This window comes from Odocoileus virginianus, chromosome 3, assembly GCF_023699985.2.
Source record: "Odocoileus virginianus isolate 20LAN1187 ecotype Illinois chromosome 3, Ovbor_1.2, whole genome shotgun sequence".
In the NCBI taxonomy this organism is placed as follows: Eukaryota; Metazoa; Chordata; class Mammalia; order Artiodactyla; family Cervidae; genus Odocoileus; species Odocoileus virginianus.
This window is the reverse complement of record NC_069676.1, coordinates 39,022,182-39,035,705: the sequence shown is the minus strand read 5'-3', so window position 1 is coordinate 39,035,705 and position 13,524 is coordinate 39,022,182. Positions and strand designations below refer to the sequence as shown.

The window sequence follows — 13,524 nt, the reverse complement described above, 5'->3', positions numbered from 1 at the left end:
CCGAACCTCTTTTTATTCCTAACACAGTTGTTTATTACTAAACATTTTCCAGGTTTCCGTCTACTTTTGATTTCTAGTTTTATACCATTGTGGTTGAAAAATATACCTGATTTAATTTCAGTCTCTTAAATATGTAAGAGTTCTTTGGTGACCTAATGAACTATGCTTGAAAATGTTACATGTGTTTATGAGAAGAATGTGTATTCTGTTCTTGTTTTATGGAATGTTCTGTGTATGTCTATTAGTTTTATATAGTGTCTGGCATGGTCCTAGTCTAAAGTTTCCTTGCTGATTTCCTTTCTTGATGATATTCACTTTTGAAAGTGGGTTACTGGAAACCCCTATGATTATTGCATTGCTGCCCATTTCTCCCTTAAGATTTGTTAATATTTGCTTAATATATTTGGGCACTCCAATGTTAAGTGCAGATATATTTATAAATGTTATGTCTTCTTGATGACTTAATCTTGTTTATCATTATATATAGACCTTGTCTTTAGTTGCCATTTTTGGATGAAAGTCTTTTTTATCTTAAGTGAGTAGAATTACTCTATCTTTTGAGTCTCAATTATATGAGATATATTTTTTCCATCTATTAACTTCAAACCTACATATATCTTTAAACTTGAAGTGAGTCTTTTATAAGCACCATAAAGCAGTTTCATTTTTGTTTTTTTCCCCTAGTTTATCTATCCATTTAATACCTTCTATTTGGAGAATTCAATCAACTTATATGTAGTATAACTGTTGAAAGGTAAGGACTTAATAATGATAACAACGTCTTGTGGTTTTCTAGGTGTCTTGTAGTTGCCATGTTCTTTTCCTCCTTTATTGTTGCTTTCCTTTTTAAGTTAATAATTTTCTGTAATGGTACACTGATTCCATTCACTTTCCCTTTTGTAAATCTTTTGTAGATTTTTTTTAGTTTTTTTTTTTTTTGTGGTTACTATGAGGCTTATATAAAACATCTCATAGATATAACCATCTATCCTACACTGATAAATGGTCTACCAAAACTATATTTTTCTCCAGCTTATTTTAATTTGTGCTGTATTTATTAATAAATTATTTTACCTATAGTTACTTTTAATACTCTTGTCCTTTAACCTTTATATTAGAGTTAAGTTATTAATATATTACCATGTTAAAGTATTAATGCTTGGATTTGACTATATTACCAGTATGCTGAATTTTTCACATGTTTTCATGTTACAAATTAACTTTATTTAATAAGTATTCGAAAGACTGTTTTCGTATTTTTTCTAAAGGGGATGTAATGGTGATGAATTCCCTTTTTTGTTTTTTTCCTTGGCCTGGGAATGTCTTCATCTCTCTTTCATATATGAAGAAGGACTATTTTTCTGTGAATAATATACTTCATTAATGGCTTAATTTGGTTTATTGCATTGAATATATCATCCCAATCTCTCCTGGTCTTTAAGAAACCCATTGATACTGGTATGTAAACATCTTTGTATGTTACAAACAATTTCTTATGTATCAATGAAGATTCAGTCTTTGTCTTTGATTTTTAACAATTTTATTTTAACAAGGCTTGGAGAGAATCTCGTTATTTGATCTTATTTTGTAACCTATGAGCATCATGAACTTGAATACTTATGTCCTTGCCATATTTGAGAACTTTTAGCCATTATTATTTTTTAAAAATAAGCTTTCTTTTTATCACTCTCTTCTCTTTCTAGAATTTCAATGATTCTCAACTTTACCCTTTTAGTTGTAATTTATGAACCATAAGCTTTCTTTATAATTTTTTATTATTTTCTCATCTTTTAAAATTATTTTAGTTTACTCTCTTATAACAGATAATTTCAAAGTTCCTGTCTTCAATTTCAGCAATTTATTTCTTCTGCTTGACCACATCAGTTTTTCATGCTCTCTTTAGTATTTATCATTTCATGCATTATATTCTTCAACTCCAGAATATTTTAAAGATTTCTGCTTCTTTTTAAAGTTTATTTGTTCATGTGTTGTTTCCCTTATTTTGCTGAATTGTCTTTCTGTGCCTGGCGGGCTACAGTCCATGGGCTTGCAAACAGTTGGACATGACTTAGCAACTGAGCATGCATGCAAGATCTCTTATAACTCATTGAATTCCCTTATAGTAGGTGTTTTACATTGTTTATACGATAAGTTGAAGACCTCTGTGGCTTTCAGTTTGACTAACAAGATGATTATTGTGATCCTTTGTTGGTGTATGTTGTCTTTAAACTTTTCATATTTCTTATGATTTTTATTTGATCCTTTTGCATTTAAAGTAACAGTTATCTCTTCTAGGTTTTACTGCTTGTCTTAAGAGGGGAAATACTGTGAGCTGCACAGAAAGTCTGTAGCTTTCTAAACCTTCTATTGATATACCTGTTCCATGCTTCTTGCTTTACACTGGGGCAGAGCTCCTAAGCTTGTGTGCCTTCTCTGGATCATGCAACTCACCAGTTTGAATTCTGGCAATCTCTCTTTTGTTTTCCCAAATACAACTCTAGAACTCATGTTTGTAATATTTCCCTGGCCTCCAGATTTGATGAATACTCTTTGGGCATTCACTGGCTATCTGCCAAAGCCTGCTTATGCAATCCTTGTGAGTGCATACAGGAAGATGTCCACAAAGTGGGGGGAGGCGATATGTCGGTGAGGCAGTGTGTTGGCATGCCCACGGGCCAGGTATGGAAATTAATGGAAAGCACATTTCCAGTGGCTTGTGATTAGACTTCTCATTGAAATCTGTAATGTGGTTCATATCCATGTCTCTTTAATGCCTTCTGCTATTCCTGTCTGCTGCTCTTCCACAGTTTCCAATCCCCAGTAATGGAGCACATGATTTAGTTCTCTGAAAGAGGTGAGAAAAATGAGCTCCTTTGTCCTGTTCCATATAACTGGTGAGGTTAGGTATTCACTGGCACACTCTTTCTCCTCTGGGATAAAATATCAAACAAAAAAATAAATTTTATGGATGGGCCACTTTGGGGATGGGTAATATGGATAAGCTAAACTGTTCCTCTTACACACTCAAATGTGTGTGGATGATTGCACAAAAAGTGTTCTCCAGGGAATCCTAGAATGCAGTTAAGAGTTCCTGGGCCTAGTTCATTGGCCACTTCAGGAACTATAGTCAGAACTGAGGTATGTCTGCCTATTACTCAATGTGTAAATATGCCAGACCCTTCCAGAATACCCTGGCATATGGATATGAAAACAGTTTTATAAAAAATAATTTTGTCCATGGAAGGATGGTGTTTTTTGTTTGTTTGTTTGTTTGCTTATGGGGAGCACAAAATCAAGGAGGCTTTTATGTCAATATAATGTTGATGTCAGTCTTGCTTTTGTGATTCTTTTTTGTCATATCATATTTTTTCTTTTTAGGTGTGTCTAAGTTTTACTTTTTCATGTGTTTCTACTTTAGCTATCAACATATTTTATTTAGAATTTGATTTTTGAATATGTTTTTTAACTTATTTCTTAGAATTTATCTTACTATAGTTGATTTACAATGTTATGTTAATTTCTGATGCATGGCAAGGTGACTCAGTTATACATATATATTCTTTTTCATTTCCTTTTCCATTAGGATTTTTAAAATTAATTAATTTTACTTGCAGGATAATTACTTTACAACATTGTGATGATTTTTGCCATACATTGACATGAATTGGCCACAGGAATACATGTGTCCCCCCATCTTGAACACCCTTCCCACCTCCCTCCCAACCCTATCCCACTAGGGTGTCCCAGAGCACAGGTTTTGCGTGCCTTACTTCAATCATTGAACTTGCACTGGTTGTCTATTTTACATATGGCAATGTACATGTTTCAATGCTATTCTCTTAAATTATCCCACTCTTGTCTTCTCCCACTGAGTCTGAAAGTCTGTTCTTTATGTTTGTGTCTTCTTTGCTGCCCTGCATGTAGTATCGTTGGTACCATTTTTCTAGATTCCATATATATGTGTTAGTGTGTCTCTTTCAATTTTGTTTTTCTCGGGGTATATGACCAGCAGTGGGATTGCTGGGTTGTATGGCAGTTCTATTCCAAGTTTTTCAAGGAGTCTCCACACAGTTCTCCATAGTGACTCTATCAGTATTCATCCCACCAACATTGTAAAAGGGTTCCCTTTTCTCCACACAATCTCTAGCATTTATTATTTGTAGTCTTTTTGTTGATGGCCATCCTGAGCAGTGTGAGATGATACCTCATTGTGGTTTTGATTTGCATTTCTCTAATAATGAGTGAGGTTGAACATCTTTTCATGTGTTTATTAGCAATTTGTATGTCTTTGGAGGAATGTTTGTTTAGGTCTTTTGCCCACTTTTTGATTGGGTTGTTTATTTTTCTAGTATTGAGCTGCATGAGCTACTTGTGAAAGAGTGTAGATAAAAAGAAATCTTAAAAATCAGAGGAGAAATAAGTGAAAAATAATTGAAGGAGACTATAGCAAAGATCAGTAAAGCTAAAACCTCGTTCTTTGAGAGGATAATCAAAATAGACAAACTCTGTTAGCCAAACTCATCAAGAGAAAAAAGGGAGAAGACTCAAATCAGTAAACTTAGAAATGAAAATGGCGAAATTGTGACAACACAGAAATTTAAATGATCATAAGAGACTACTATGGGCACCTATATGCCAATAAAATGGGCAACTTGAAAGAAATGGACAAATTCTTAGAAAAGGATAACCTTCCAAAACTGAACCAGGATGAAATAGAAAATTTGAACAGACCAGTCACAAGCACAGAAATTGAAACTGTAATAAAAAAATCTTCCAACAAATAAAATCCCAGAACCAGACTACTTCACAGGTGAATTCTACCAAAAATTTAGAGAAGAGTCTACTCAAAGTCTTCCAGAAAATTTCAGAGGAAGGAAAAGTCCCAAAGTTATTCTACAAGGCCACCATCACTGTGATACCAAAACCAGAGAAGGATGCCACAGTAAAAGAAAACTACAGGTCAATATCATTCATGAACATAGATGCAAAAATCCTCAACAAAATTCTAGCAAGCAGAATCCAACAGCATATTAAAAAGATCACACATCATGATCAAGTGGGCTTTATTCCAGAGATGCAAGGATTCTTCAATATTTACAAATCAATCAATGTGATACACCATATTAACAAATTGAGAGATGAAAACCACATGATTATTTCAATATATGCAGAGAAAGCCTTTGGCAAAATTCAACATCTACTTATGATAAAAACTCTCCAGAAAGTAGACATAGAAGGAACATACCTCAACATAATAAAAACTATACACAACGAACCCACAGCAAACATTATCTTCAATGGCAAAAGATTGAAGGCATTTCCTCTAAAATCAGGAACAAGACAAGGGTGTTCACTCTCACCATTACTATTCAACATAGTTATGGAAGTTCTGGCCACAGCAATTACAGAAGAAAAAGAAATAAAAGGAATCTTCTTTTCCTGGAAAAGAAGAAGTAAAACTCTCACCATTTGCCAATGACATAATCCTTTACATTTAAATATGTTTTAAAGAATTTCAGATCTGTTAAACATATTACCATGCTTCATGGAGTAACCATTAATGAACTGTTACACAGTCCTGTGTAGACTTATTTTGTTTATCAATGCATGCCTAGCACAAAACTGAGTTGTTTTCATCTTTTACTTTATCCTCAGTCCCTAAACTTTATTTTTTTCTTTTCTCTTGTGTAAATACTGCTTTGAATTATCCAACGTCCTGTAACTTTTAAATTATATAATAGTGTTTACAATCAATTTTAGATTGATGAATAATTTTTGATGCTTATTGATTTTCTCTTATCTCTAATGTTTCTTAATACTAGCATAGGGGTAGGAAAAAAAATAGTCATTTAGTAAAAATTTTGTAAATAAGTAAACCAATGACTTTACATTTTAGCATATATAATTGATTGTTTGCTTGATAATGTTGGGAGAGCAATTAAAAAGAGTTATTTGAAAATAGTTAAATTTCTGCCTCATTTCATATGCTAAAACAAATGATTTTTTAAAAAAATTTTGTAGACTTTTAAAACTTTTCTGGACTGTCAGCTGATTACCTGCAATGATTAGGCCTCAGGGACCTCCTGGGAAGTGCTGTTCTCTCTGTGCTGCTTACGTTTTTTCTTTCTATTAAGAAAGAAAGGCTCACTGCTTTGATCACATCTCCTGATGACTACACAATGACATTTATTTAACTAGAGAGTAGCTCAGAGTAGAGGAGGCTGATATCAGGGAAAGCAAGGAATAGTTTCTGAATGGCTCTCAGGCAAGCTAACTTATGCTTCCCACATTCTGCCACTGATCTGTTTTCCAACCCAGGTAAGTTACTTACATTTGCCAAGTAGATAGTTGAAAATAAAGAAAAATAATCAGGCTTACATATTAATAAATTCAAAAGTCATGATATGTCTTTGGACTTAAAGGAAACCTATACACATTTCTATTGAATGTTACGGAACATGATATATTTTAAGATGGATAGATTATTATTGTGCCCTTTCTAACCTCAAGGATACTATGTTTTCACTTATGTACAATGTATATGTTAAAATACAGCCACACACATAACTGAGTTTTTAAAATGCTTTGTTATTTAAACTTTATTGCACACTTTCATTTCCTGTGAATGTCGCTCAATCATGTCCTACTCTTTGTGACCCCATGTTTTATACAGTCCATGGACTTCTCCAGGCTAGAATACTGGACTGGGTAGCCTTTCCCTTCTCCAGGGTATATTTCCAACTCAGGAATCAAACTGGGGTCTCCTGTATTGAGGCAGATTCATTTCTTATATCACAAAAATAAAATTTACAACTCCCCCATATTAAAAGCTACAGAGTTGGTTTATCGTTTAGTATAATTTAAAATAAATCCTAGATTTTAATGATTTCTTTAAACACTTTATATGTGATAATCCGAAACAGAGTTAGTCTTAAGGAATGTGTTGATTTCCTATTCAAGCAAATATCTACATATAAAGCTATTTATTAGGTATCACTAGTGTCATCACAAAAAATTTTTAGCATCATAATCTGATTAAAATAGAGTGCTGAGCAGTAATCAATATTGTGGCTGCAAAAACCAAAGCAGTTTATTTAGGGTCTTAAGAAATGTAATTCAGGAGACATATTTTAGCAAAACTGAGAGTATTCTGGGAAAAAGAGTTAGGGTCTAATACAGGCAAAACCAAAAGTCTGTATTCTGACACAAGAAAAAACTATTTATCCAAATGGGATAAGCTGTGATCAGTCATTCTAGGGTAAGGACTTGATGAGCATCTTGAGTTTCTGGCAGATATTTTGGAAGTCTTTATTAGAATAGTAAATGTTCAAAAGGCCAAATTCCACTGAGGCAGAGACATACTTAAGTTACACTTCATCAGTGTCCTCTGAGGTTCATTTTGGAGAGCTCTAACAGCAGGAGAATCCAACTCCATTTTGATTCTCCTTCAATTTCTTTTTTAAAAAATCCAGAAAGAGAGATAAAGTATTCTCTTAATAGACTAGTTAATTTTTGGCAGTAATCATAACAATGGAACCTGAAACCCCCAACCATGATTGTAACTGAACTCTTGGCAAATAAATAACAGCAATATCATCAATGTGAATCAGTGAATTGAAAAAAGATTCTTTAGTAAAATACTCTGATAACATAGTAACAAATTAGAAATAAGCTTTATATATGAGGTTTATATTTAAAGATTAAACTAATTAAAGATTTGAATCTAAAAAAATTAAAAACTCAAACAGTAAGGCAAAAGTATATGAAAAAATTTAAATAAACTATGAACAAATAAATTTAAAGATATTATGGAAAGTAATTTAGGATTTGCAAAAAATAGGGAGAAGAAAAAGATGAACTATAATAAGATATATTTAAATTTGCAGAATTTGTAATTTGAATCATGTAAACTTATACCAAAAGCTAAAAGCAATGTGTCCTATGACTTATTAATCAGAAAAATCAGAAAAAGGAAGCGTATCAAATTAAAAATGTCACAGACATTTTGATGAAGAATTTGCATAAACAAACAAACATACAAGTAACAAAATGCAAATTAAATTCATAATACGGATTCAGTTCTTTACTTGACAAATTATAAATAGGAAAAATGATGACCCTTACTGATTGTGAGAAAAGTGAAAATGAAAATTGCCTTTTGTGATAGATCAGGGAAGAACCTTCATAGAAAGCAATCTGAAACTATAGAAGACAATATTTTCTTAATGCAAATGTATTATAGTTAGAATAAAGGAATTTTTACATAGATAGAGTGTTGTTTAGGTTATCAAAAATTTTTAAAGATACATTTAAAATAAAATATTTTGTGTAAACTTTGTTAGTAACATAAAATACTATGAATCATTAAACTATACTCAAGTAGATTATATTTCTAAAAGTGTTTAGTTATAAGAATGTGTAAAAGGTATAATATTGAGCTATGCACATTTTAAGTATACTGTATAGCAAATAGAGTTTATATATTATATCTATATATCTATGTGCCTTATTTATTAATATATATTCTTAAAAGAAGAAACCAAAGTTTTACAGAAAAATTCATATTTGATGGTGGGGTTAAAGGTGACTTTATTTTTGTTTTCGTTTCATACTTATGTTGCTAAATTATCTGTAAGTATGTTAGCTGCTTAATCTTGCCTGACTTTTTGTGATCCCATAAACTGTAGCCCTCCAGACTCCTCTGTCCATGAGATTCTCCAGGCAGGAATACTAGAGTGGATTGGAGTGGATTTCCATTTTGTTCTCCAGGGGATCTTCCGGATCCAAGGATCAAATCCAGGTCTCTTGCAGGTGGATTCTTTACCAATTGAGCCACCAGGGATATATACTATACTGCTCATAAAATGTGTTTATATAGTAAAAAAAAAAAAATCTTTAAAAATAATTCAAAGGAATTTGTAAATATTTACAAATGACAAATCAGCCCATGACATCATTTAAAAATAAATCCATATGAACTAGGTCATTTTGTCTAAATGTCGAGTATGACACGTTTTTAGCCAAGAGAAGGTAAGTACATAAAAAAAGCTCCAAATAATGAGAGAACTAAAGGAAGAATACAGTCTGGTAAAGTAAATGGATATTTTATAGTTGATTCAGGAATCCTGCAGAAAAAAAATGAAATCCGTTCAGGACATGGTCATGGGAACTTAGCACAGAGAAGCCGAGTTCCTCTGACATGTCTCACCACATCCAGTGCGCAAGGCTTCAACATTCTGCCGGCCAGCTGGATTCCTTGTACAGACACAGCTCCGCAGTACTAGACTGCTTTGTCTTCCTGTTTCCTCTGAGTAAAATGGTCCTCTTCTGTTCTCATATCCTCCATTTTTATCCTTAATGACAGTACTCTTGATTTTTAAATTATTACTTTTAGAATTATCTTTAAAATAGTTGAATTCTACTTATGATTTAGTTGCTTGTTTTTTTCACTTGCTGCTCTCTCCCACGGGCCTGCGTTAAGGATTTCTTCTCTGTCCATTCGGGGCTTTCCTGGTGGCTCAGTTGGTAAAGAAGTGAAGTGAAGTGAAGTCGCTCAGTCGTGTCCGACTCTTTGTGACCCCATGGACTGTAGCCTACCAGGATCCTCAGTCCATGGGATTTTCCAGGCAAGAATACTGGAGTGGGTTGCCATTGCCTTCTCCTGGGGATCTTCCCGACCCAGGGATCGAACTGAGTCTCCCGCATTGTAGGCAGACGCTTTACCATCTGAGCTACCAGGGAAGCACCTGTCTGCAACTATAGGAAACCCAGGTTCGATCCCTGTGTCGGGAAGATCCCCTGGAGAAGGGAATGACAACCCACTCCAGTATTATTGCCTGGAGAATTCATGGACAGAGGCTGGGCAGGCTACAGTACATAGAGTCACAAAGAGTGATATCCCCATGCCATAGCACAGTGCCTGGCACCTGGCAGGTTCTAAATAAATACACATAAACTTACTACTGAATAGTAGCAGACCTTTGTAATGCTCCTCAGATTTTTGTATTGTTTGACCACTAGCAAAATGTAATATTTACAGTCTAAATATCAAGTTTATATACCTAACAGTGTTTTTGTCTCTGATGCCTCTTACATTCTTGAAATTCTCTGAACTATTATAAAGTTCCTATAAGACAAAATTAATACCCCAAGACAATGATACCCAAAACTAATACCGTACCTTTCTATTAATTAGCATTAGCCCATGAATCACCTTTCTTTGCTTTCCTGTCCATGATGTAAAGCTTTAAAAATACATATTTTATAATTTTATTAGTTTGATTTTTCTATTATTGTTATGGTTCTATATTAAAGATTTGTATTATCCCCAAGTGATTATTGAGAACATTATACAGTTATTCATATAATTCAGAATTATTATACAATAATTGGTATAATTCATGTGATATACCTGAGGTAAGAGTTATTGTAGCTACTCATTAGATAAGAATATTGATACATATTTTAAAGTTATCTATTAAGTAAATTTAAATTGCTTTAGTTAAAAATGGTAAGACATTCAACTTAGATTTGCCTCATTTAAAAATTGGTATGGTTTCTACCCCAAATTTCTGTTCTTCAGACACTAAAAAATTATTTATGTTCAGGGTATCACTGTTTAGAACCTCCATTTCATGTGTTCCTATTCATATCACCAAACTGCAAATTTTACCCTGATAAATTAGATAACTACATATTTCAAAGCAAAACCTTGCTGTTCAACATTTTATTTAGCTACTACATACATGGCATTAACAATCTGGGAGGAAAATGCATGTGATCTAAGGTGATGTCTATGAGGATGTCTGATGGGAATGTTATGATTACAGATTATGGAAATGAATCCCAAGGTTAATTTTTAATGAATACTCCTTTCTATGTTAAACTCACAGCTTTTTAGAAGAGAGATTGTATGCTATTGGTCTAAGGTAAGAAAATCACCAGTATGTCCCATTTCCCAAGACCCTATGGAAAACAAATTCTTTTCCTGTCTAGTTAACCTATTCAAATCTATTCACATTTTTTTCCCCTTAAAATTATGTCCAAAACTCTATGCCAAAAGCAACAGGAAGCACCAACGAGAGCTTCCCTGTGGGATTTGTACTTCTTGGCTATTCTGAATTTCCCCAGCTAGAAATGCTTCTCTTCTGGATAGTGATCTTCTTATACACCATGATCATTCTCTCCAATGTGACTATCATCTTGCTGTCATACATGAACCCTCAACTCTACACCCCCATGTACTTCTTTCTTAGCAATCTCTCTTTCTTGGATCTCTGTTTCACCATGACTGTTGTGCCCCAAATGTTGTTCAACTTGTGGGGGCCAGATAAGAGCATCACCTACAGCGGATGCATCATTCAACTGGGCATGGTGCTCTGTGTTGGTGCCACACAAGGTGTCATGCTGGTGGTGATGGCTTTTGACCGCTATGTTGCTATCTGCCAGCCCCTGCGCTATACTATCATCATGCATCCTCAGTTCTGTTGGAAACTGGTACTTATGTCTTGGCTGTCTGGACTGATTGAATCTGTTACCCAAACACCTATCGCATTCCAGCTGCCGTTTTGTGCCCACCACTGTCTGGATGACTTTCTCTGTCAGGTTCCTTCTCTCATAAGACTGACTTGTGGAGACACTTCCCCTACTGAGTGGCAGATGACAATCTCTGCCCTTCTCTTTACCATCTTGCCAGTGGGGTTGATCCTGACTTCTTACGGCTACATAGCTCAAACTTTAGGTAAAATCCAATCTGAGGAGGGAAGGCAGAAAGCCATTGCTACCTGCTCCTCCCACCTCACTGTGGTCTTCATGTTTTATGGGACAGTGGCCATGGTTTACACAGACCCTAAGAACCAATTTGCTTCAAAACATGGCAAGTTTGTCAGTTTCTTCTTCACTGTGGTCACACCATTGCTGAACCCTCTCATCTATACCCTGCGGAACAAAGAAGTGAAGAGTGTCTTGCAAAGACAGCTGAGGAAGGGCATCAGCATAAGAAAAAATAAGAAACTGATCTTTTGAACCAGAATGTTCACAGTGCAGAAAATCATGACATCCACTCTACATGAGAGCCTTTGAATTATTACTAAAATTGGGTGGATTTACTTCAAAGACAGTACTTTATGAGTTACTCTTTATTCCTACAATTTGCATGTCATTTTTGTGAAAATATCTGTACAAAATTAATATTTTATTCATCTATTTAGTGTTCAAATATATTTGTCTGAGGAGATACACCATTTGCAGAATGAAGTTTTGATGAATTTCTCTTTCTTTTTTTTTTTCCATTTATTTTTATTAGTTGGAGGCTAATTACTTTACAGCATTGCAGTGGTTTTTGTCATACATTGAATTAGCCATGGATTTACATGTATTCCCCATCCCGGTCCCCCCTCCCACCTCCCTCTCCACCCCATCCCTCTGGGTCCTCCCAGTGCACCAGGCCTGAGCACTTGTCTCATGCATCCAACCTGGGCTGGTGATCTGTTTCACCCTAGATATACATGTTTCGATGCTGTTCTCTTGAAACATCCCACCCCCAGGTTCTCCCATAGAGTCCACAAGTCTGTTCTATACATCTGAGTCTCTTTTTCTTTTTTTGCATATAGGGTTATCGTTACCATCTTTCTAAATTCCATATATATGTGTTAGTATACTGTAATGGTCTTTATCTTTCTGGCTTACTTCGCTCTGTATAATGGGCTCCAGATTCACCCATCTCATTAGAACTGATTCAAATGAATTCTTTTTAATGGCTGAGTAATATTCCATGGTGTATATGTACCACAGCTTCCTCATCCATTCATCTGCTGATGGGCATCTAGGTTGCTTCCATGTCCTGGCAATTATAAACAGTGCTGCGATAAACATTGGGGTGCACGTGTCTCTTTCAGATCTGGTTTCCTTGGTGTATATGCCTAGAAGTGGTATTGCTGGGTCATATGGCAGTTCTATTTCCAGTTTTTAAAGAAATCTCCATACTGTTTTCCATAGCGGCTGTACTAGTTTGCATTCCCACCAACAGTGTAAGAGGGTTCCCTTTTCTCCACACCCTCTCCAGCATTTATTGCTTGTAGACTTTTGGATAGCAGCCATCCTGACTGGCGTGTAATGGTACCTCATTGTGGTTTTGATTTGCATTTCTCTGATAATGAGTGATGTTGAGCATCTTTTCATGTGTTTTTTAGCCATCCGTATGTCTTCCTTGGAGAAATGTCTGTTTAGTTCTTTGGCCCATTTTTTGATTGGGTCATTTATTTTTCTGGAGTTGAGCTGGAGGAGTTGCTTGTATATTTTTGAAATTAATCCTTTGTCTGTTGCTTCATTTGCTATTATTTTCTCCCAATCTGAGGGCTGTCTTTTCACCTTGCTTATAGTTTCCTTTGTTGTACAAAAGCTTTTAAGTTTCATTAGGTCCCATTTGTTTATTTTTGCTTTTGTTTCTAAAATTCTGGGATGTGGGTCATAGAGGATCCTGCTGTGATTTATGTCAGAGAGTGTTTTGCCTATGTTCTCCTCTAG

General features: G+C 34.7%; 1 protein-coding gene across 1 annotated transcript; it reads left to right on the top strand.

Moving 5' to 3' along the window:
- The first annotated feature begins 11,052 nt into the window (after positions 1 to 11,052).
- LOC110141621 (olfactory receptor 2H1-like) lies at positions 11,053 to 12,024 on the top strand. The gene has a single exon (XM_020900560.2). The coding sequence runs from the start codon at positions 11,053 to 11,055 to the stop codon at positions 12,022 to 12,024; it is 972 nt and encodes a 323-aa protein (XP_020756219.2).
- The last annotated feature ends 1,500 nt before the right edge of the window (positions 12,025 to 13,524 follow it).